Source organism: Polistes canadensis, unplaced genomic scaffold (assembly GCF_001313835.1).
Source record: "Polistes canadensis isolate GaletaPanama2010 unplaced genomic scaffold, ASM131383v1 scaffold_42, whole genome shotgun sequence".
Taxonomy (NCBI): Eukaryota; Metazoa; Arthropoda; class Insecta; order Hymenoptera; family Vespidae; genus Polistes; species Polistes canadensis.
The window spans coordinates 348,319-372,182 of NW_014569589.1; the positions used below are offsets into that span (position 1 = coordinate 348,319).

The 23,864-nt window shown below is 27.3% G+C and overlaps 2 protein-coding genes across 3 annotated transcripts; both read left to right on the top strand.

Moving 5' to 3' along the window:
• The first annotated feature begins 376 nt into the window (after nucleotides 1-376).
• On the top strand, nucleotides 377-3,928 carry LOC106784925 (general transcriptional corepressor trfA-like). The gene is made up of 7 exons (XM_014744944.1): nucleotides 377-513; nucleotides 615-740; nucleotides 929-1,621; nucleotides 1,682-2,147; nucleotides 2,224-2,654; nucleotides 2,726-2,824; nucleotides 2,937-3,928. Exons 3-7 carry the CDS (start codon nucleotides 961-963, stop codon nucleotides 3,704-3,706), a joined length of 2,427 nt encoding a protein of 808 aa, XP_014600430.1. The 5' UTR covers nucleotides 377-513; nucleotides 615-740; nucleotides 929-960; the 3' UTR covers nucleotides 3,707-3,928.
• A 5,132-nt stretch (nucleotides 3,929-9,060) lies between these two features.
• On the top strand, nucleotides 9,061-23,748 carry LOC106784955 (lipid phosphate phosphohydrolase 1-like). 2 transcript variants are annotated; one of them, XM_014745021.1, is made up of 6 exons: nucleotides 9,061-9,387; nucleotides 16,377-16,545; nucleotides 19,602-19,756; nucleotides 19,922-20,145; nucleotides 20,736-20,856; nucleotides 20,952-23,748. In XM_014745021.1, exons 2-6 carry the CDS (start codon nucleotides 16,482-16,484, stop codon nucleotides 21,330-21,332), a joined length of 945 nt encoding a protein of 314 aa, XP_014600507.1. In that variant the 5' UTR covers nucleotides 9,061-9,387; nucleotides 16,377-16,481; the 3' UTR covers nucleotides 21,333-23,748. The 2 variants fall into 2 exon arrangements, with proteins under 2 accessions (XP_014600507.1, XP_014600506.1); XM_014745020.1 differs by lacking the exons at nucleotides 9,061-9,387; nucleotides 16,377-16,545 and adding an exon at nucleotides 18,294-18,426.
• The last annotated feature ends 116 nt before the right edge of the window (nucleotides 23,749-23,864 follow it).

Here is a 23,864-nt window from a genome sequence, read left to right on the forward strand (position 1 = left end):
TTATAATGATTTTCTTCTTGCTTTATTTCGACCACTTTTAAAACAATTCGAATCATTTTTATCGACAATTAATCACTAATAGAATTTCTTGTCATACAATATAAAGAATTTAAAATCTTACAATAAATGAATGAACAAAAATATCGATTTTATATAAATGGACCGTCTTAAAGTTGGTATTACATACTACAGAGTAAACGACGTACATATTATACCTTTGTAATATACAGTAATTGATTGAAGGATAAAGTGTTTTGATATGAGGTTATTTGTACGAATTTATCGTTTAATAGCATAATATTTAAAATTTTATTTAATCTTGTTATTTAATATCGAAAATTTTTATCCATAAAGTAAGGTTATTTTCGACTAATTCATTTTTCTTGATATTCTTATTTGAGAAATATAAGATGGAAGAAAAAATTATAACTCTTCCAGCTGTCACTTTAAATACGCTGGAGCATTTATATCTAGACGAATGAATTTGTTATTTATTTTACCTGCTAATATTAGGTAATGTATTATTAATCTATTTTTTATTATTAGTATAGTACTATTAATCTAGTTTAAGATAATGTAATTATTAAAGATATATTTATTTTTATTATTTTCAGGTTATCTTAAGCATAGATATTAATCATATATATTTATATGACAATTAAAATGAATAATTACAAACAAGATAGTGACACGTATATTCTTAATTTTTTATTATAAACTAGGAACTATATTAATAACGGGTATGGTATATTTTTTATTTTATTATATATATTAGTTGCCCCAGTTTCTTTTTATAAAATTTTACCTATTTTCACTTATAGAATATGACGGTAAAATTCTGTAGAAGACAACTGGGACACCCTACATACGTTAAATATGTGAACAATTAAATGATATTTATTTATTATCTTTTTTATATTTTGTATAGATTTTTTAAATATCTAACAAGCATCTCTTAAGATGAGACGTGCAAGAATAAAAGCGGTGGCCACAGTACCAGTGCGTCGAAAGGCGCCACAAAGTGCAGTTAAAGATGAAACAAATAATTCTAACGATAATGAAACAAATGAAAATAAAGATAATGATAATAATATGAATAATGATACTCCTAAGAATAGTAATTATCATGAGAATACTAATAGTGAAAATAATATTATTAACGATATCAACAAAAGTAATGATAATAATGTAAATAGTGATATTCCTAAGGATATCAATAATCAAGAGAATATTAATAATGAGAATAATACTACTAATGATATTAATAAAAATAATGACAGGAATGTAAATAATGATATTCAGGAGAATATTAATAATGAGAATAATATTATTAATGCTATTAATATAAATAATGATAATAATGTTACTAATGATACTATTGATACTAACTATAATAAAGAAGTATTAAAAGATATTAACGAAATTGATATACTTGCAAGTGTTTCTAAATCGATCTGTGAATCGGATGAATCAAACATTAAAGAAATAACAATTGTAACCAAATCTCAAGAAACAGAGAAAACATGTGTTATAAAGGAACAAAGCATTAAGCCTGAGTCGGTAGAGCAGATCACTCCACAAGTTACGGACCCTTTTGAATATTCTAATACAAATATAAATGGTAAGTTATTTTAAGTAGATAATTATTAAACAAAATATATTAACTATAATTTGAATTCAGTGTTTGGATCTCCCACGAAGACTGGACAAAATCGATCATTATTTATGAGACCTGTACCAAGATTAAATAACAGTGGTCGAATAAGAAGTAACAGTATTCATGGTAGCGGAGCTAGTGCAAGCGAATCTGAAGATGATAGTAAGAGGGTAATTAATAATGCAACAAATAATAGAACGCGCAACGATTCTATATGTTCAGTTCAAAGTAACAAAGAAATTTCTAATAACACACCGAGCAATACCGTTACTAAAACAAAAACTAGTCAGAAGAGACGTATATTGATATCAGAATCAGCAAGAAAGTTAGCAGAAGCTAGAAGAGAATTTTTATTAAAGCATGAAAACAAAACACCAGATAGAGCGAAGCTTACTATGTATGATTTAATATATTATAATCCTGTTGGCAATCCTATGAAAACATCTAATGAACCTGTTAAGAGTTCCACAAGAACAGAATCTATTTCTGAGTGAGTATAATTAATTTTATTAATTTTAGGGAAAAATTATATTAAATACAGGATAAATTTTTTAATCGTATTTCAGAATTGAAAAGGAATTGGAAGAGGAAGAAGAGGAAGATGATCCTTCATCGATGCCAGTGCCACAAGTTAAAGTTGGTGCTGATGGGCAACTGGTAATAGATGAACAAAGTTTAGTAATAGAACAATCACATGCAAAAAAAAGTCGTGAACTGTTTGCCAAAAAAGCTATTGTCGATGATGACAATTATGGATCAGGCTTTTATAAAAGACGTCCAAAAGGAAAGGAATGGCCAAAATGGGAAACATTGAAATTCTACAAGGCGTTAAATGTTGTCGGTACAGATTTCTTATTAATGCAAACTTTATTTCCAAATAGAACGCGACAAGAGATTAAATTGAAATATAAGAAGGAGGAAAGATTAAACAGAAGATTAATCGAAAAGGCGTTAGAATTTCATCAAGAATTTAGTCCTGAAATGGAGGAAGATTTAGGTAAAATATATTTGAACAAAATTGATCGTTCTTAAAACATTTTCTAACGATTTTATATTTCCATTTTTTAGCTAAATTCGAAGCATCGATTCGACAACAATGTTCTACAGAACAAGAAGTGGAAACGAAGAATAAAGAGAAAAAGAAATTAAAAAGGAGACTAGGATCCCGTGCGTATAATTTTATTTCATAATATGATCTTTATTAAATTTTGACGAATTATTAAAAGAAGCATAAACATTTCTTATCTATCAAAACATAATAATAAATATATCTCTGTAGGATTTGCTGCGAGAAGTGTAGGAGAAATTATAGCATCAGATGAAGATGATGTAATGGAATCAGAGATGGGAGAAATTCAATACAAGGATGTAGAAGCAAATAATAATCAGTTTTTACAGAAGCCAAGAAAACGTTTTAAATTAAGTGCGAAAAAAACGCATGAAGTTGCAGCAACAACGTCAGCAACAACATCAGCAATAACAACAACAACAACAACAACAACAACAACACTAACGAAAGAGAATGGTAAAACTTCAAGTTTAATATCCGATCCAGAATCAGATAGCGATGCTGAGATCTATCAAATCAGACCGACCAGATCTGGTAGAGTGCCAAAAGTCAGGAAATTGCAAGGTCCCGACGTAAATAACTTAGATAATATTGACACCGAGGAACAATTGGATAATACCGAAGAAACATTACTAGAAATTAAAGACGAGGAAACTATAATTAAATCTACAAATACTACTTCCAGCAACACCAACTTGACCAGTGTCAATAATCAAGTAAATCCTGCTGTTATAACATCTGCTATTCCTAATATCAGTGAGGTAGAACCTGGTTCTTTAGTTATTTTATCTAATAAATCTCCAGAGGAAGGAAAAACGGTGTTACAAGTTTATATGGTTAGTTCTAACTGTGATATAATCGATAATCAAGTTGAAAATAACATAGCTGTTACGGAAACAAATTCGACGGAAGTCTTGACTATGACACCTAACGTTTCTTCGGATATTCAATCAATCGCAGTGAAAAAAGAAAACGAATAGAAAGAAAAAGAAAGAGAAATTTGTGTTATTAATTATATTGCAGATTTCTTTTAGTTTTTCTCTCAATCGAAAAGAGTAAAGAAATTTCATTTCTAAAGATTGAAATATCTTGTGTAAAATGTATTAGTTCGTTATATATATATACATATTATACGTTATTTAAGAATAGATTTTCTAATTGTATTAAAATAACGGGGCATTTACATATGTGTTTAGTTTAGATTATTTTAATATTTTTGTTTTTGACTGTTTAATAATGATTTAGGTAAAATACGATTTTAAACGATAAACAGGTTTATTATATAGCATAGACTTTATAAACATTTATACGTATATAATATATATATATATATATATATATATATACATATATATACATATATTTAATATATATATTTATTATATATATTAATATATATATACAATATATATATACATATATTTTATATTTATATATATAGGGTCTTTCGCCTAACTCAACCACCTAAAATTTCTCGTTTATTTCATACGATAGAAAAAAATATCAGAGGAAAAAAATATTCTATTCGAAGGCGCCGATATAATGAAAGGCCGAATTTTTAGCGAATTTTAGCTTCTTCATTTGCTGTCCTCCGAGCGCGTACTGAAATTCCTGACAAACATTTGATGATATCTCGAAAAAAATTACCTTGAGAAAACAATTCGGCCTATCACCGTATTGACGCCTTCGAACAGAATATTTTCTACCTGTGACATTTTTTTCTATTGTATGAAATAAGCGATATATTTAAGGTGATCTAATTAAGTGAAAGACCCTGTATAATATATAAATATAAAATATTAACTATAGAAATGTTACTCAATTTTGAATATAATTTTTCATACACAAGCATTATTATTCTAGATTGGGCAACCATTTTTTCAATAATATGACGATATATATAATATTCAATATGATAAATTTATACAACATAAAATATGAATGATTGATCAAATAAGCATTTGTAAAATATTGTAAAAATTACTTTTTGAATTTGACTTATTTTCTATTTTTATTATTATTTGTATTATTATTATTATTAGTATGTATTAATATTTTGAACTTCTTTCCTTTCTATAAAAAAGAAAAGGAATAATTTTGCATAGATACAAACAATTTATACAATATTCAAACAATTTCATAATATGTAAACTAACGTGTTATGTATTTTTTATCTTATCACTTTTTTGACATTGTATCTCGATAATAATATTAGTACAAAATCGAGGTAAACTTGTAGATATTTTTTTGTATTAAATTATTTTTAACATAAATTATAGTTACATATGTAGTTTAATATCAAATAATTGTGTATAAGTTACTTTTGATAAAAAGATTTCAAGCTCTAGAGTTTATTTTTATTATTTTTCTATATACGTAATGTGTATAAATATTTAAACATGCAATTTATTCTTTATTATTCGATACTTGTATGTTTGAATAAACATTAGACAATATGATTCAAATGCTAACGAACTAATTATTGTAGAAGAAACAAACAAAGTAAAATGAAATGAAGGCTGCTATTTATTAAGTGAGTATATATTTATAAACATTTTTATTATTTTAAAAATAAATGGTTAGTTAATTAATATTTATAATTAAATAATAGTATATATATATATGCATCAATAAATATAATCCTTATCCTAATATATAAATTCTGACAAATTATTAATTATAACAAACAGTAAATATTCATACTGACCATTTATTTTATTAAAAACTATTTCAATAAAAATGTTTAAATAAAAAAAATGCTTAAAAATATTGATCGAATAAGTTAAACTGATGAGTATATATTTATATAAACTTTAACAAATTTGTCTTATAATTTAATGACAAAAGAATGGGAAATAAATTGAAAAAAAATAAAAAAGAAAATGGTGAAATTCGTTGTGCAAGAATGTTTGCATGCCACTCTTGGTAATCGCATATTCAAAGGTGAAAATCACAGCGTGGAACGAGATGAGGGAGAGAGGGAGAAAGAGAAAATAAAGAAGAAAAACAGTACTGACGTACCTTTTAAGTTTCAGAAGTGAATCGTGCATGTTCATATTCGTAGTGTGTGTTATGGCGTTGGTGTCAGTGACTCTTAAATCTAATATATTATACTTGCTTCTTCGTCTCATTCGAGTCACCGCAATGAAATCTTAAACCGATTTAACGTAGTGTTATTTTTATTAGAAAAAGAGAAAAGCAAAATAAGAGATAAACATTTATCTATATATCTATATATTTGTATATACATATATACATAAATATATATACATAAATATATATACATAAATATATATACATATATGCACATATGTTTATACGAAGAAACATAGTGAGTGTTGGAAAATCAAAACATTAACCACCTATACAACAAAATGCAGGTTAGAGAACAAATTTATTTAATTAATTAATTATTTATTTATATATATATATTTATTTTGTATTTATTTACATTTTATTTTTAGAAGAGAAATGTGTTAATTTTTTATTTAACATAATGAAAGTTTAAACCACAACTTTATATTTATTAATAATAATATATGTTTTATATTTTAAATTTTATTTCAAGAAGAATAATTATAATAATGTTAATTATCTATACAACACAAAACGGAGATTTATATAGTTTTTAGATTTTTAATATATTGTCTATATAAATTGTTTTTTACATTTACAATTTAGCTATTAACTTTCACTAGTAAAATATTTAAAAAAGATTTCTTTAGAAATTATTCGAACATGAGTCACACGCATCGTTAATTCAGAATTAATCATTTTAAAAGTCTTGGTTTTGTTTTTTGTATTTTCTTTGACGTATAAGTTAAGGATACTATCAATGGTTTTTTCCTTTGAGCGTGATACGTGTGATTTTTTTCCTTTGCGTATTTTGTTATGTACAAAAGGAGAGACGGAGAGAAAAAGAGGAAAGGTTGTAAATGATAAAAATAGGGGAAACCTAGAAAAGGATAGACAAACGGAATGGAATGACAGCATTAAATGCAATTTCACGTTTTTCTATCGTATAATTTTCTTATACGAGAGTGTGAAAGAAACAAATATTCATTCCAAATACGTTCTCGTTTGCTAAGAAAACACCGTAATGAATATTTGAAATCGTTAACGCATGATTCTATGTTTTGTACGTAATATTCATTAAGTCTGAAATTTTCCTTAAATTTATATATTTTTCACGTTTTAATAGTATTTTTATGATAAATAATAATTTTCAATTCGTATTCTTCGTAGTCCTATTTGTCTAAGGATGCATTTTTCTTGTTCTTTTGCATTTTAGTTTTAGTAATTCGCGCCATTTTGCAAACAGCTCGTCGTATAAATTTATTACATAAAAAAAATATTCATCTATAATTTATTTATGTTTATTCATATTATAAATGAATACATTACTAATTTTTTCTTGGGATTGTATAATAAAAAAACAATTAGTATTTATCTTTTTTTTTTTTTTTGATTGCTTCGATCTTCAAGTTTCGCGTAGAAAATGGCGACATTTTAAAACGATTTTACGCATAAAGAATAAAATAGCATAACATATATTTATATATCTGTGAAAATATTGTTATACATTATTAATTTTTCATTTAACAACAATCAATGATAAATAAACGATAATTTATGATAAGATAAGAGATAATCAAATATTCGTGTTAAACGAGAATTTAATTTCTTTTTATCTAATATTCACAAAATCACGAAAGAAAAAATCATCTTATTAAATATTCGTTAGAGATACGATCAAACATTAGCATAAATTACTTCAATGAATAATTTTTTGTTTTGTTTTGTTTTTTATTACCAGTTTATAGTTGCATCAGCAACAAGATTATTAGTGACATGTAACAATACATAGCTAAATGAATAATTTATATTATATGGTAACACACAAAACGTATCGATAGATAAATATGTTAAAGAAAATAAATAAATAAAAATGAAAAAATTACATGTGATTATTCTCTATCGCGATAGTGAGAGCAATGAGTAATAAGGAAGGCGTAGCTTTTATCAGAATAACGTATTACGTTGCCGTGAAAATTAACTATAATAGGAATCTAACGATATATCGATTTTCAAAAGAAAATTAGTAACGTTCGATGATTATGATCGTATAAGAATTTCGTTCTAACATACGAAGAAAAAGAAAGAAAAGAGAGAGAGAGAGAGAGAGAGAGAGAGAGAGAGAGAGAGAGAGAGAGAGAGATACATGATTTATATTAAGGTCATCGAGTTTACGTCTCGAAGTTTCTTTTTTATTTCTATCTTATTATCTTAGCTTTCACGTGACTTTACTTGTTTTCGGTTGATATTAATGTTGAAAATGATGAAAAAAAAAAAGCAGAAATACGAAAATAAAAACACGGGATTTGTAAATATTTGGATTTAAATTAGAATTATAAATTCTGATACTAAAGAATATGTTTTTTTGCGAATTAAATATTGGAGAACAAAATAGAAAAGTTTTTTAATTCGGGTTTTGAATAGAAATATATTGTGTATTTAATTAAACACACAGATATATAATTATTTAAAAAAAAAATTAATAAAATCATCGTAGAGATTCTTTCGTCAAATTTACACACACGAAAAAAGAAAACAATCTTATAATAAAATAAAATCTAGGGCCATATGTTTTTATTCGGTACTGTATACCAGTCCGTTTCCTTTTACACGTAATTCCTTTAAAGGATAAAGAAAGAAAGAGAAAGAAATAGAAAAAAAAGAGAAAGAGAAGGAGAAAAGGACGAAAGGAGTAATAGTTTGCGTAGGATTAACCAGCTGCAAGGAAAAGGTTTCGTTTACCCCAGTAGTTTAGTTGGAACACGCGCACTAACGTGCTTGCTTACTAACTCACTCACTCACTCACTCATAGTCAGTAACTCACTCACATCAGTCAGTTACTCACTTACTCACTCACTCACTCACTCACTCACTGAGTTACTCACTCAGTCAGTCAGTCAGTCAGTCCAGGAGTTGTGGCGGCGCGTGGAATCCCTCCCTCCTCGTTGTAAGAGTGGGAAGACGTGAGGGTGGGTAGGAGCATTTAATTTGAGCTTGCGAGGAAGTCGTTGATTCAAGATGAGAGATACGCTAGTTGAAGTTCAGCGCTCGATTTCGTTAGACTGAACAACACGGACCTTACATCCCATTGTTCTATCTATTTTATTGTTTATCTATTTATTTAATGTTGCTAATTTACTTAAATTCTTACTTCATTTTTCTATATTTATTTGATTTTTTTTGGTTTCTTCTTCACAACATTAAATTCAATTTCATTATTTTTGTTTTATATTGATTTTAATTGAATTCATTTATTTTTGTTTATTTTTGTATTATTATTATATAATTAAGTATCTTTCGTCGAGGGGTTTTTTGTTGTTGTTGTTGTTGTTATCATGTGTATTTCGTGAAATGATAGTGGGCGTAGGACAAAGAAGTGTTAAAAGAAAAAGGATCCCTGTTTATCGCACCAGGACGATATCTCTCTATGTCTTCTCGAATTATCGCTAAAGTTCGCACAAGGGAGTCCATGGTCGTTAATGGATTTACGATATATCCCTGTGAATTTTCTCCCCCATAAAGACTTTGATGGACAACTATTGTTTTTTTTTAATCGAAACTACGTACATGCACGTCCTCTATTCAGGTATTTTTGATTTATAAATATAATATATAACACATTCAAGAAATAATATATTTATTTTTTATTTATTTATATATATATAAATTAAAGTATTAATAAAATGTTTACAGTACTGATTCATTTATTTTATTATATTAATAATAATGAATGAATAGAACATTTATTTATACGCTTTTGAATGTTTTTTTTCTGTTTGTAATTATTTGATTCTATATAATATATTCATTAGAATAAAATTTGTATGCATGATGTATCTACCATATCTAATGTAAGATGATTTAGATGGAATGAAAATGAAATTCTTCAAAATAAAATTATCATAAGAATGAGATGAATTTTTCTTAAGAAAAGGATCGATTATCTGATTCATTCTTATGATACATATTCACTTATAGTTTTTTTTTTTACATGTATAAATTATTAAGATCGAAAGATAAAACAAATTTAATTTAAGATGCATCGTATTGAATACGAATATTCTTTTATATTAATCCTATTCTTATCATATAATATTTCAGATACTAACTTAAAATTATATTTTCGATAAGTACGTTATCTTAGATATGATATATATTTTATCATTTCAAACACACACACACATACACACTCTTCGTTGAATACCTTTATTGTTTTTTTTTATTTCACGAATACGTGATAGAAACTATTTGAACGAAATAGTAAGGAACGTTCGTGTTAAAAAAGAAAAATTCCAACAATAATTTTGTTTAAAAGTACTTTACGTCGAATGTGATTAATTTTTATTTTGTTATTGTTATTATCTTACTTTACATTTTTATTCGTTTTAAATTTATTTCTTTTTTGTATAAATATTTGTAGAAATTATTTGAACGTTAAAAGAGGTACGTTTATGTTTAAAAAGAAATATTACGAGAAAAATTTTGTTCAAAAGTCACGTGTGTTACGTAGAATTTAATTAATTTTTATTTCTTTTTATTATTTTTTGTTATTTTGTTATTCCCTCACTATTTTCGTTTTTATATTTGTACGTGTCTTGAAAAGCATACACTTGGAGATTTATCAAACAGAAAGCAAGATGTCCTCGATGCAGGGCCAGCCAGTTAGCTAGCTATTCCTGGATCTTTTGAGCATGTTTCGAGAACCCCCATGTAACCAAGTATCAGGCCCAGAGTACACCTACTCATTTGTATATATACATACACACCCACACGAACAGACACCCACACATTAAGGTATAGGGGAGAGAAGCTCTCCAATATTCCGTTTAATCCGTTCAAAATTATACTGTGGACAAGTATTCAAACGTATATTGTTTCTTTCTTTATCTCAAATACATCCATGCATATTTCACCAGTCGACAATGTAAATTTCATTACAAAATTTACACTTTTTCTTTATACAAAGAATTATGGAGAAAAAAAAAAAAGAATTAAAAAGAATTTACAGTTTCGTGCGTGGCACGTACTCGTACAAAGAATATAATAAAATTCGTTTGTAGTTACTTTAATATTTATCGTATAATAATAATAATAAAAAACAAAAATATTATATACAAAAGTATCTCATTATCTAAATATCTAATATATATAATAAAATAAAGATTAATAAAATAATTTAATCATTTTTCGAGATTATTATATATATCTTCGAATTTATATTTCGGTCAAAAAAGAGAAATTAATCTTATTATCTAATAAAAAACATCAAAAGAGATTAATAAAAAAAGAAACGCAAAACATATATGATTTATTTAGAGGTTTGTCATGTATAAAGGAATAATCGAGTAGCATACTTTTGTATTTGTTTAATTGAAGAAAAAATAAAAAAAAAAGAAAAGAAAAAGTGATTTCTATCGTCTATGATTATAATTTGTTCCGTGATTATAGTCAAGGTAGTAATCGTTAACGTGATCGAAACAAGACGAGAGTTTCAAATGAGAGCAGTGGAACGAAGTTCCTCATTGCCGTACGAACCCTCTTTTTAAGTTAGATTATAAGCTTTTCCCTTTTAATTATTTCATAATGACAGCCGAGTTAAGCTAAAAGTGCACGGTTGGTAGTTCGCGTGCGCGCAAGCGCACTCTCTCTCTCTCTCTCTCTCTCTTTCTTTTTTCTTTCGAGTGAGAGAGTGAAAGAGAGCGAGAGAGAGAGAGAGAGAGAGAGAGAGAGATGTCCCCTCTGAAAATGCGGATGTTATCGCGTTTCATAGACAAACGTTATTAACCCTTAACTACTGTCATACGTTCCTAACACGTATCTCGTTTGTGGCACGATACATCTTGCATTCCAAGTTAACCCCCTCTCTTTTGAATTTTACTTTAATTAAGTTAAAAACTTAAGAGAAAAAGAAAAAAAAACAGAAGAAGTGAAACGTGCATGAAAATTTTTCTTTTTACAAACGAATGAAATTTACAATTGGCAGAAAAAAGGAATAAATAAGGAAAGAAAGAGAAAGGTGAGAAGAAGAAATGTAAAATGCACGATACGTCAAATTTTGATTTTTACAATAAAATAAAATTACAAGCGTCAAAAAAAAGAATCAACACGAAACTAAGAAAGAAAATTGTAATACATGATATTGTCTTAATATATACAATTTTGTTTTTTACAGTAAAAAAGATTACAAAAATACATATAACTCGTTTAGTTTGTCGTTTGTTAAATCAAACGGAAACAATTAATTTACAATGCAACAAATAATAATAATAACTATCTATGATCGATCAGATATATTTGATTATTTTATATTGAACATTTATAAACGCGCTTGTTTATAAGTAATTTTATTTAATTGATCGTTTCATTTTAATGAAATATTATCGTTTGATTTGCTTAACGATTATTTACAGAAAAAAAAAAAAATAATAATAAAACAGAATTAAAAACGAGATCACGAACGTATCGACTTCATGTCTTTCTCTCGACTCGGCTTTATTCGGCTTCGATTTGCATGGGTTGCTTGTTGGTGGTTTGAAAACCACTATTAAAAGTTGCAGTTGCTTCTCGAACGTCAACGCGGAAACATCACTGTGCTTTACAACCATTACTATTATTATTATTATTATTATTAGTATTATTATAGACCACATATTATTCTCGTTAAAATAAAAAATATCAGCGCAAGTCTCTTTTTAATTTAATTTATTTATTATAATCACACTTTTTTTGTGTCATAAAATTCTTGTTTTTTCTTTTATTTTTTATTTTTTTCATTTTATTCGTACGGAAGATTGATATCAAAGAAAGTTTCGGGTGAGTGATTTTTTTATACAAATTATAATACAACACGCATGCACACATAAACGATTTTTTATTGACTAGCACACATGTCATATAATTTTATATTTACTATTATTTATTTATTTATTTATTTTGGAGGAGAAGTTTGATTTGTTAAAATTACTTTATCATATTTGAATTATTTTGATGAATTTTTTTTTTTTTTTTTTAGATTAATAACAAATCTATATAATCATCATCTATTGGCTCATACAAAAGTTCAAATGGTTAATAATAATCGTTCTAAGATTTTGTCAACGATGACAAATTATAATAAAGCAAGCGTAAGCTTTCAGCCTGTCACTGCTAACTCGGAGACACGTGAAACGACAGCATCCGCCTGTTGTCTTTTGTTTCTCCCTCCCTCTCACCCTTTCTTTCTTTTTTTTTTTTTTTTTATATCACGATTACACTGAAACGATTGTAAAGGGTTGAGTATGAAGAGGAAGGGGAGGAGGAGGAGGAGGAGGAGGAGGAGGAGGAGGAGAAGGAGACATTTGTCGACGTTAGCAAAGTGTTTGCTCGTTGCTTCTACGAACCCGTCAGAAAAATAATATCGAAAGAAATTTCGTGACGACGAACAAAACGAGAAAAGAAAAAGGAAAAAAAGAAAGAAGAAAGGGGCAAAAGAAGGGTTGGGGGGTGAGTTTCGAATGTGACGCGACAACGAAAGTAATTATCGTCCCTTTGCCGAATACAAAAAAAAAAAGGTCGAAGCAATCTTTTTATATTTCTTTTTTTTTTATGATATCGAAATTAAATTTTAATTAACAATTTTTTGTTTAAATACAAAACAAACACGTCTATTTATTATAATTATAATAATAATAATAATAATAAAATTTAATAAACAAATAAATTTTTTCTATTAACTTCTTATTGAAGTGTACGGCGAATATTTCATGTCTATTGTTCTTTATTATATATATATTTTTTTTTAATTTTAATTTTTCGCTAAGTGTGATTAAAAACATTTCTTCTCGTCGTTCTCCCCCTCCTTCCCCCGTCACCGACCCCATCCTCGATGTACGTAGACGCAAACACTGAAAAGATGGGAAACCTTTTTATCTCCCTTTACTCTGAAAAGTTTGAAAGGGGGTGGATTAGTTTGCGTGGGGTTGCATTAGATAAACGAAGATTTTTAGAAAAAAAAAAATCAAATAGAAGAAAAGGAAGGGAAAATTGTTGTTGAAGGTTCATCAAGATGTAGGAGAATGGCGAGAAAGTAGGGCCCTTTATGTCGGCGCCTTTGAGGAACTGCGAATAATTGCTCTCTCTCTCTCTCTCTCTCTCTCTTTCTTTCTTTCTTTCTTTCTCTTGAAGCACTTATGCTACAAGTCCATCCGTTTCATTTCGTTTTTCGAGGATGCGTCAACTTCCCCGGGATAATTCACGCTTCGTTGCTTCCGATCTTAAGGGGGTGCACCGACATATTCCAATTTTTAGGACCGTGTACTTTTTAAGTACTTAAGTACTTGTTTTTTTATATACACGTTTATTCTTCTTCCTTCCTGTCTGGTTTTTTCTTTTTTTATAGTAATCGTACATTCAACACAATAGGCATTAATGATTATAATATTAATAATTACATTAAGGGATGTGACGCTATTTTCAAATTTGTAGAACAATCTTTTTAGTTGAAGTATTTCAATATTTAATTACACGTTTATATTCTTATACTTCCACCTTTTTTTTTTTCTTATTTTTAATTTTTATATTATTTTTTTTTGTAATAATCATGTCACTTATTATAGTCATCAATCGTTATTAATAATTACAATGTATTATTTGTATTTTTATTTGAATTAACAAATTATTATTATTACAATTAGTAATAGAAATTGATATATGAATTATGTAATTGCATGGTAGTTATGCATTAGTATAGATTACTATTAATGCTATTAATAATTATAATTATTATAGTTCATAACAGATTAATATCTTTCAATATATATTGTACTTAATATTAGCCAGTATTTTATAAAATAAATGATCGAAACATTTACAATAAAATCAGTATTGCGTTCAAGATTAAAATGTATACAAAAAAATAAACTAACCTAATTAAACGAAAACATTATTATTCCTATTACAATCGATAGAACGCGTTGATCAAATAAGGATATAAAAAAAACAAAAATAACGAACTCCTAACACTAAATTCATAAATCAGTTGAGTCATCTTACAATAATTCCACATATGACCAAGTCAACATGTTCGAAGACCCTTAAAAGGTTTTCCAATAATACTAAGAATCAAAATTCGAATACTCACACTTACTAGAAACGAATCCTATTAAAAGGAGTCTTTTTATTGTCGTCATCATGACTAGGATCACGGTGACGATGATTACCATCACTATGATGATGACGATGGTTATGATGGTGCTGATGGTGCTGACGATAATGGTGGTTGTTAACGCGTGAAGATCGCATTTACGATCGTGCCTGTGAAGATCGTTTTTCTCTTTCACTCTCTCTCTGTCTTTCTCTTTCTCTCTGTTTGTCTGTCTGTCTCTCATTCTGAGTTTTCTCCTAACTTCTTCAATGAACCTACAAGAACGTATTAGCCACACTGCTAACACACACCATACTTCAACGTACGATTCATTCAGTACAATCTCGAGCTCGACGAACGTTTCACTCATAATTAGGGCTTGCTCTTTCACCCGTAAGCAGACACCATCTTATTATTATTATGATTATTATTATTGTTGTTATTGTTATTATTATTGTCTTACTGAATCAGCAGCATGCTTTCAAGATCAAATACGGTGTGGAGAATTTATTCTAAATTCTGCATTCTCATTGCAATTTGTTTCAATTATCAATTTTTTTATTATTATTAATAATAATACTATATTGCATTGAATTATTTATGTACGCGTGTGTTATTTGTAAAAAATGTGTTTGAATTATTGTAAAAGTTAGATTCTAAAGTTTTTCCCTTGTATTTTTTGTTTTCGTTGTATGCATTCGTTTAAATATACGAGAATTTTTTGTTTTTATTATTATAAACATTAATTCGAATTAATGTGTAAACAATTATGAATAGTCAGCATAATTCTCGTTAACTGTATTTAATTAAAAAGAAACATTTATCAACGGTTGCTTATCACTTTGGATTAAAAAGAATGAAAAGGAAAAGAAATGTGCAATTCTTCGGACAAATTGACCGATCGCATTACTTTTCGCGGTTTGCGGTAGAAAGTTGATTCAATCTTAATGCAGTTTCGAGTTGCAAGGAAAGAAAAATGACCGCACGTTTCTTTCTCTCATGTCAATGTTCTTTCACGTATTAAATATATGCAGATTTTAGTTTTTTTTTGTTTTTTTTTTATTACAAAATACGATAAGATGACGAAAATAAATTAGATAATGACAAGATTGATATGTAATCAGATTAACTTACGTATTTAGCATTAATTAAACAAAGATAATAGAAAACTTTACACAAATATTATTTTCTTTTATCATTCTAGGCTGTCATAAAATTTATAAATAAAAAAAAAATAATAGATTTAATGTGAATAATTAAAAAGTGATATATTTCGGATTAAAAAAAAATACTTGATATCAATTATTATAATTAATAAAAAATATTATTATATTTATTATAATTTTATTTTTTGCATAAGGATATTATTAAAAGATAAATATAATTATTTATTTACAATATATTACAAATAAAATAATAATAAAATGAATGAAAAATTAATTTTGTTCGAATAGAGATCGACTGAACAGCTGACTCGGTGCAGTACAACCTCGTTGGAAGAAGGAATAGCAATTGATAAGGCGGGTAACGTGGTGGAAAACCAAACGATACCCAAGATCATGAGTGTTTGCAAGAACACGATACGCTGGGTAATCCTGATCGACGTGCTGATAGCAATAATAGGTAACCCCATATATTTTTTGTTAATTTATAAATAGATTTATTTTCACTTTAATTTCTCAACATCAATTGTAATTATCTCATATTTGGCACATGCACGTTTAGTCATTTTTAAGATTAAAAATTGCACTCAATGCAACGACTCAAATTCGTTCTAATCATATGCACTAAATATAAATACATGTATATACAAATATATACTATACATACATTTTATGCAGACACTTTCGCGCACCCGTACATATGTATGGACGAATATTTTAACAGTTAAACTTTCTCGCGCTTATAAGGATAGTAAAACGACAATAATAGCAACAAAAATTGTCAATGAGGACTACGAACTCTGTAATTCAATACTGAACAGATGGTTCTACGTCTAGAATTTTCCAAGCAATAAGCTCGTACTATTAAATTTACGCTCATCTTTCTTTCTCTCATATACATCATATATAAAATACATACGCACATAGAGACACACACGTATAATGTATCATTGAATCAACAAACCGTATGAAATGGAAATGATACGTTCGTGTTGGTTTTTTTTTTTTTCTTTATCAAACGTACCTTTCTTCATTAGATGAAACAATTAATCAACCGAAAATTATTTCTATATTTTAATCGTAGTACATCTATATTGTTTATGTTCATAAGTATTGTTTAATAGAATCACTTATGTCAATATTAATTAATATTGTTACTCGTGCGCATACCAATAAATCAAATATATTTATTGTTAATACGTTTGATCATAGATAAAATCATCGTGCAGCACTAGTCAAGCCTATTGTCTCCTCCATTCATTGTGAGTCATAAGCTTTGCCGGGGTGATTCACATTAGAATAGATTCAAGACATAGTTTGTTACCTGAATAAATCCTTTTAAGTTTTATTTTATCGTTGCTAAGCTCTTGGATACCCAGGTGTACTTATAACAAAATTGCAAACAACTATTATTATCGTTGGAAAAGTAGCTTCGTTTCTTCTTATAGATAAAACATATTGTAAACACAAACAAATATTACTAAAGTACATTTATCAAATGATAGTAACTTTTTAAATTTGCGTAAGATTTTATTACCATTTCGTCTTATCTATTAGTGTAATGATAACACTGAAAAATTTAAAAAACGTATAAACTTACAAAGTCGTACCTCGTTGACCTCGAATTTATTTCACATGTTAATTTAATTGGAAAAATTACAATAGAAAATGAAGTCATTTAAATTCGGAAAAAATTAATTCATAGACGGCTATATATATTAACCAGGTATTATATATATATATATATTTTTTTTTTTTGTGTGTGTAGATTACCTTTGTAATCTAGCTAATGACATTTAAAAAATTAAAGAAGAAATAGTACGCGATTAGCGCGGCTATAGTTTTACTATAGTGCGAAATCACGTGGTTCTCCATTCTCCCCACTCTTCTTTATTCCCCCATTCTTCATTATTCCCCCACTCTTGCTATTATCGTCTGTCTAGTGAAATCAGCTGAGCGTTTAGTCACAACGCGCAAGCGTTGAAGATTTACTATATTATATTATATGGTTAGGTATTTTAAAAGTTTCTTCACTCATAAGGATAATAATAGCCTAATAGTGATGAGTGTTATCTCTCATTTCATTATCTAACTTTCAATTCTTTTTTTTTTCTAATTTTTATCTTTAAATGTTTTTTGTTTTTCTTTTTGTGTTAGTTGCTTTTCTTAACTTATTAGTTGTATGTACATAACAAATACGTTATTTTTTTTTCGCATAAAAAAATGTATTTACGAGATAAACTAGGCTTGTATGAGAAAAAACGAATGAAAAACAATATCGTATGTAATTGGAGAAAAATAACTGCGTTATCATTTCAACGACGTAATCAATACAGCTTCCGTAAGTTGCACTTATAAATATTAATAAGAAGTTATATTCCTCGGCTATTGCTGTTTTTTTGTTCTCTTATTCTTTTTTTTATAATATTTTGTTTATTTTGTTTTGTAGAGTGTGAAATATTATTAATATAGTTTATATTAAGTAAAATGTATTTATTGTAAGACGCATTTTCGTTATCATCTAATTTTTATTATTCCTTTTCTTTAAGCGAGTTTTTGTATCGCACCTTGGTGAGTTTTCTTTTTTTTTCATTGATATAATTTGCGTAAAGAACAGAAAATATAATTTGTTCTTTTTTTTTTTTTTTTTTTTTTGTTGTATTTTTTTATTACATATGCGTTTGCATAAACATACATTTAATCATTTAATTAAACGTCATTCATAGTGCATTTTTCTTAATTTGCAATTGAAGAAAGATTATATTTTTATAAATCAATTGTCATTTAATACAAAATTAAAATATTTATGAAAGTATTTTATTTTTTTATTAGAAATAATTTATCTAATTTCTTTAATTAAATAAGAATAGAAAAATAAGTCTAGTTAAAATTATGTAATAATCAATTATGAATCGAATCATGCCATTAAAATACACGTTTTCTTATTCAGAACTATTAGACTTTTATTCATTGTCAATAAAATTAGACAGCTATTGATAAATTGAATCCTATGATTGTACTATAATTATCCTAAAATGTAATGTAAAGAACACTCGTTCGTTAAGTGACGCAAATTTTTCTCCTTGAAAAGAACTCACGTTACTCATAAAAACGTTTCAATAAGATTTAAATCAAACAGAAATAATCTTTTTATTGTACGTACTTTTTTCATGCATGTACATCGATGAAATAATGATAAAAATCACAAAAGGTTAATTTTTTTTTACCTGCACTTTTTGTTAGAAAAAGAAATCTCAAGATGAGTAATAAACCATATTTATCGTGCTGATGCAACTTCAAACATTGCAGTAATCGGGAAACTTCTTTTTTATGTTATTTTTTCATTTACTTTTCATAAAGTTTGTAATAAATGTTATTTTGCAAAGTGCAGAGCAAGAATAATAAAAAATATAATATTTGCGTAAGAACTGTGATATTGATCAATTCGAAGCAAAAACGTAATTAAATGATTATCTAATTTTTTATTAGAATTGATTTGATTTCTTTTTTTTTTAGTGATCGTGCTTATGGGATTATTGGAATTTGGTAATATTCCACGCAATCAAATCGGCTTTTTCTGCAATGATCCGAAACTTTCCTTTAAATTTACCGGAGACACAGTTTCCGTTGCCGTTTTATTAACTGTTACCGCTACTATGCCAATTCTCGTGGTAAGTTATTGGAATTTTTATGATTTGTCATCGGAAATATATATTTTTAAAAACTTTCCTTTTTTCACATTTTTATAGTTTTAATTACATTTTGTAATTTTCTCTTTATTGAAGTTATCTTTTTTGTTAATCATTTAATGTATAGTTTTGTTTTTGTTTTTTTAGATGTGGGTCATCGAATGCGCTAGCCACACAAGTAATAGTTACGATACAGAAACAAATAGTAATAACTCAAGATTAAAACAAGTGTGGTTTTGGTATGGCCATTATTTGATAGGAATTATCACATTGGTTGTTGGATGTAACGTTATGAAAATAGTTATTGGAGAACCTAGGCCACATTTCTTTCATACGTGCCAACCTCTGGAAGCTCGAAATTGTACGAACGAGTACGTATATATATATCAAATTATATTATCAAAGTTATGTAGAAACCTATCAACCTTCAATAATTTCAAATTCAATTCAATTTCATTAAAAATCTTTCATTATTTCTAATTTTATTTGCTTTATATTTCTAAAATTAATATGAAAGAATTAAAATTAGAAAATACATAATTATTAACGAATTTTATTGTTATTTCGAGGGATCATAGGTTTTAGTTTAATTTAACTCACATTAGGCATATTTTTTATACGAATTTTAACAAAATAATTAAATTATATTAAAAAATGTAATTATGGTCGATAATGTAGAAACCTGGAAACTGATTGTTGAAGTATGTTAACTTTTCGTCTGATTTCGAATAAAATAATAAGCTTAAACGTTGCAATACATTTTAACTATCATCTTTAAATGTAATAAATTAATATAATAAATGTTATGTAATTATAACTACCGACTGCACGATATGAAACAGATTTTATTCTCGTATCGACCGTAGGTTTATTTTATTGATCGATTTTTATTTATTTTCATTACAAAACGAAACTAAAATATTAATAAAATATTTTTCTTAATTATAAATTAAATTTCCAGATACATCGAGACGTACACTTGCACAAATGTGGACGATTCCAATTGGTTCATAGCAGATTCGAGTAAATCTTTTCCATCGGCTCACTCGGCCCTTTCTGTATTTACTTCTATTTTTGTCGTAGTAAGTGAATTTATTAACAATTATAAACACATTAAAAAATATATATATATATATATATATATATTAACGCTAAATAATTATTAATATTCTTCCAGTGTTATTTGCAACAACGTATGACGGATAGAACGTTGTTGATGAAACCATGGTTGCAGTTTTTGGTATCAATGTGGGCAGTGCTATGTTCATTGAGTAGAATTGGAGACAATAGGCACCATTGGTGGGACGTATTGGCTGGTTTGGTTATTGGATCGATCATGTCAATCCTAATCGTCATATTTCCATGTCGCGTATTTCGTTTGGAAGGAAAAAACTTGTCATCCAAACAAGTTAAAAATGATTTTATTGGCAACGATCAAGTCGTATGTTTCGATGATAAAAATTATCAAAGTAAGAAGAAATTAGTGAACAGTACCAACAACGTCGACATTCCTGAGGGACGCGAGTTGCGTGACATTACTGTATCTTGGAAAGAATGATTATCGGAAGAAGAAGAAGAAGAAGACAAATATCTGTACAATTGTATTCGGTAGATGAAAACGTAACATTGTATTTTATTCTGTTTTTTTCCAAAATCTGATCAGAAATGTTTAATGTTTCAGTACCGAGTTCATCGTTGATTATTATCCAATAGGGAAAGATTTAATAATGTATTAAACAACCCTATTAGATTTTATTGCCGATGCATTTTGTACGTGGGTTGGATGGAATAGTTTTGAGTCTCTGATATAGAAACCAATTTATTTTTCGGACAAACTTAATTTTTATTTTTGAAAATAATTCTCCAAACTTTTCAATCCACCCTCGTACACCTTTGTAAATTATAGGGCATATAATTTAGTGTTAGAATTCCAAATTAAATGTTTAATTACACAAAAGTACCTTCGCAAATTATAGGGCATATAATTTGATTTTAGGAATAGTGTTCAAAATTTTCAAATATTTTGTAATTTTACAAAAGTACCTTTGCAAATAATAGGACAAATAATTTTAGAATTCCAAATTAATTACATTCATAAATTTTACAATTAGATAGTACAAGAATACATCGTACTGTGATGGATACATTTTTTTTTTGCGTGTAAATGGAAACGTTAAAATAATATTCACGAGAGAGATATGTATGCATGTACGTACGTGTGCGAATGAGTGTGTGTTTTTTTTGATCCCTTTAGAAATAACTAATCTCTCGTGTGCCATTCTACGTGTAAAGATGATAAATTTTTACGTTTTATAGTTCGATGGTAGATGTATAATAGAAAGTACATTTAAAAAACGTTCGTGCCTCGTCATATGTAATATATCACTTTTAATATATAGATACAAATATATCTATATACATATTGGTACAGGAAAGTCGAAAATTGGTCGTGGGGTAACTAAATTTTGGGGTCGCTGAAATTGTAGCAAAAGTGAAAAATTCTTGGACGTGTAACGATCGAAAATTAATTCAAAAGTAGTTAACGTATCTGTGAGTTTATGATAGTTGAAGAAAAGATAGTAACAGAGTCTATAAGCGAAGTTTGCGAAAATATTTGCTCGAATAAAAAATGGCCACCAAGTGGAAATGTTTGAGAAGCTCTGATATAGAAAGTATTTTGCATGTAGGTTTTTCAAAGGAATATTTTGTCGTTACTGGTAAAGCGCGAATGGATTTCATTATTTTATTTTTATATGCTAAAGTATTTCATTACCTTATATACAAATGGTTTTTTGTTTTTCTTTTTTATTGGATCCAACGTCGAGAAAAGACAAACAAAAAAGACAGAAGTTTACGCATTTAAGATTCCTGCATAAAGAGTGCGTTATTAAAATATTTTATATATATATTAATAGATATAAATTATTATTATTCTTAAGAAAATGTGTGTGTGTGTACTCGTTGAGAAACATCGAGTACAATGTAAATTATTTGAGATATTTTTTGTTCGTTTGATTGAGTTAGAGTTGCTTTTAGGGTTGCGTTCCTTTAAATATTAACTATAAACGAACATTTATTAGAATATAAATGATATCTTCTCGTTTAAGGTATATATTTACTCTTTAATTTAATTTAATTTAATGAGGGAGAAAAAGAGGGAGAACCCGAGTAAAAAGCAATTAGATTGAAATTGTTTTGTTAGAAAAAAAAAAAAAAGACATTTAAATTAACATTCCAATTATGTAGAACCTTTTACATTTATTTAACATTTGCGTTACAGATATGAATTTGTGTACCGTTGCAAAAAAGATTGTAATTGTATTATAACTAAAGTATTATCTGTAAGATCAATAAGAGTATAGACGAAAATCGACAGTATTGAGAACGATGAAACGATATAGTAATTAAAAAAAATAAACGTAACAACGCCGTCCTAATAATCTTAAATAAATAAATTTTGCTCGATTGGTGCTTCCATTATATTATAAAAAAAAGGGAACGCATAAGTGATATAGTATTGCTAAAAAAAAAAAGAAAAAAAAGAAAAATAATTAAAATAGAATAAAAGAAACTGAAAAATATTCCAGAATCTTTAGACTGAAATCGTACAAATTGACTTTAGCGTAAAATAATAAAATAAAATAAAAAAAAAAAATACAAAGTCAATTTTTAAATATATAGATCATTGCCTTAAATCGTTAACGTTGCAACAATGTAACGCGTGTAATAGAAATGTCAATTATTCTGAAAATAAAGTAAACCTCGGTACAAATAAAAAAAATATATCCTTACAATTACAAGGGTGAAAAACTACTTTTTAATTCAATCAACGTGAAGGAAAAAAAAAATCACGAAAAAAATTGTAAATAATTTAGATAATAGGATATAGAGATAAAACAATCCAAATACTATTGTCACTAATTGTTAGTACGGCATTTTCTTGAGAACGAATAAAAAGAAGTTTTGAAAGATAACGCATATTTGTTTCTCCACGGCAAGTGCATTCATTCGTCATTATCAATGAAGATTAAATAACCGAAAAAAAGAGTGGCGGAATAAATCAGATCACGGGTCGTGTTGAAGAACGAAT

Bases quoted from the DNA above. Each gene is read 5' to 3' on its own strand.
- LOC106784925 (XM_014744944.1), top strand. From the start codon at position 961: ATGAGACGTGCAAGAATAAAAGCGGTGGCCACAGTACCAGTGCGTCGA. The intron at 1,622-1,681 runs GTAAGTTATTTT...ATTTGAATTCAG, and splicing joins TTCTAATACAAATATAAATG to TGTTTGGATCTCCCACGAAG. The intron at 2,148-2,223 runs GTGAGTATAATT...ATCGTATTTCAG, and splicing joins AGAACAGAATCTATTTCTGA to AATTGAAAAGGAATTGGAAG.
- LOC106784955 (XM_014745020.1), top strand. From the start codon at position 18,309: ATGTATTTACGAGATAAACTAGGCTTGTATGAGAAAAAACGAATGAAA. The intron at 19,757-19,921 runs GTAAGTTATTGG...TTGTTTTTTTAG, and splicing joins CTACTATGCCAATTCTCGTG to ATGTGGGTCATCGAATGCGC. The intron at 20,857-20,951 runs GTAAGTGAATTT...ATATTCTTCCAG, and splicing joins TTACTTCTATTTTTGTCGTA to TGTTATTTGCAACAACGTAT.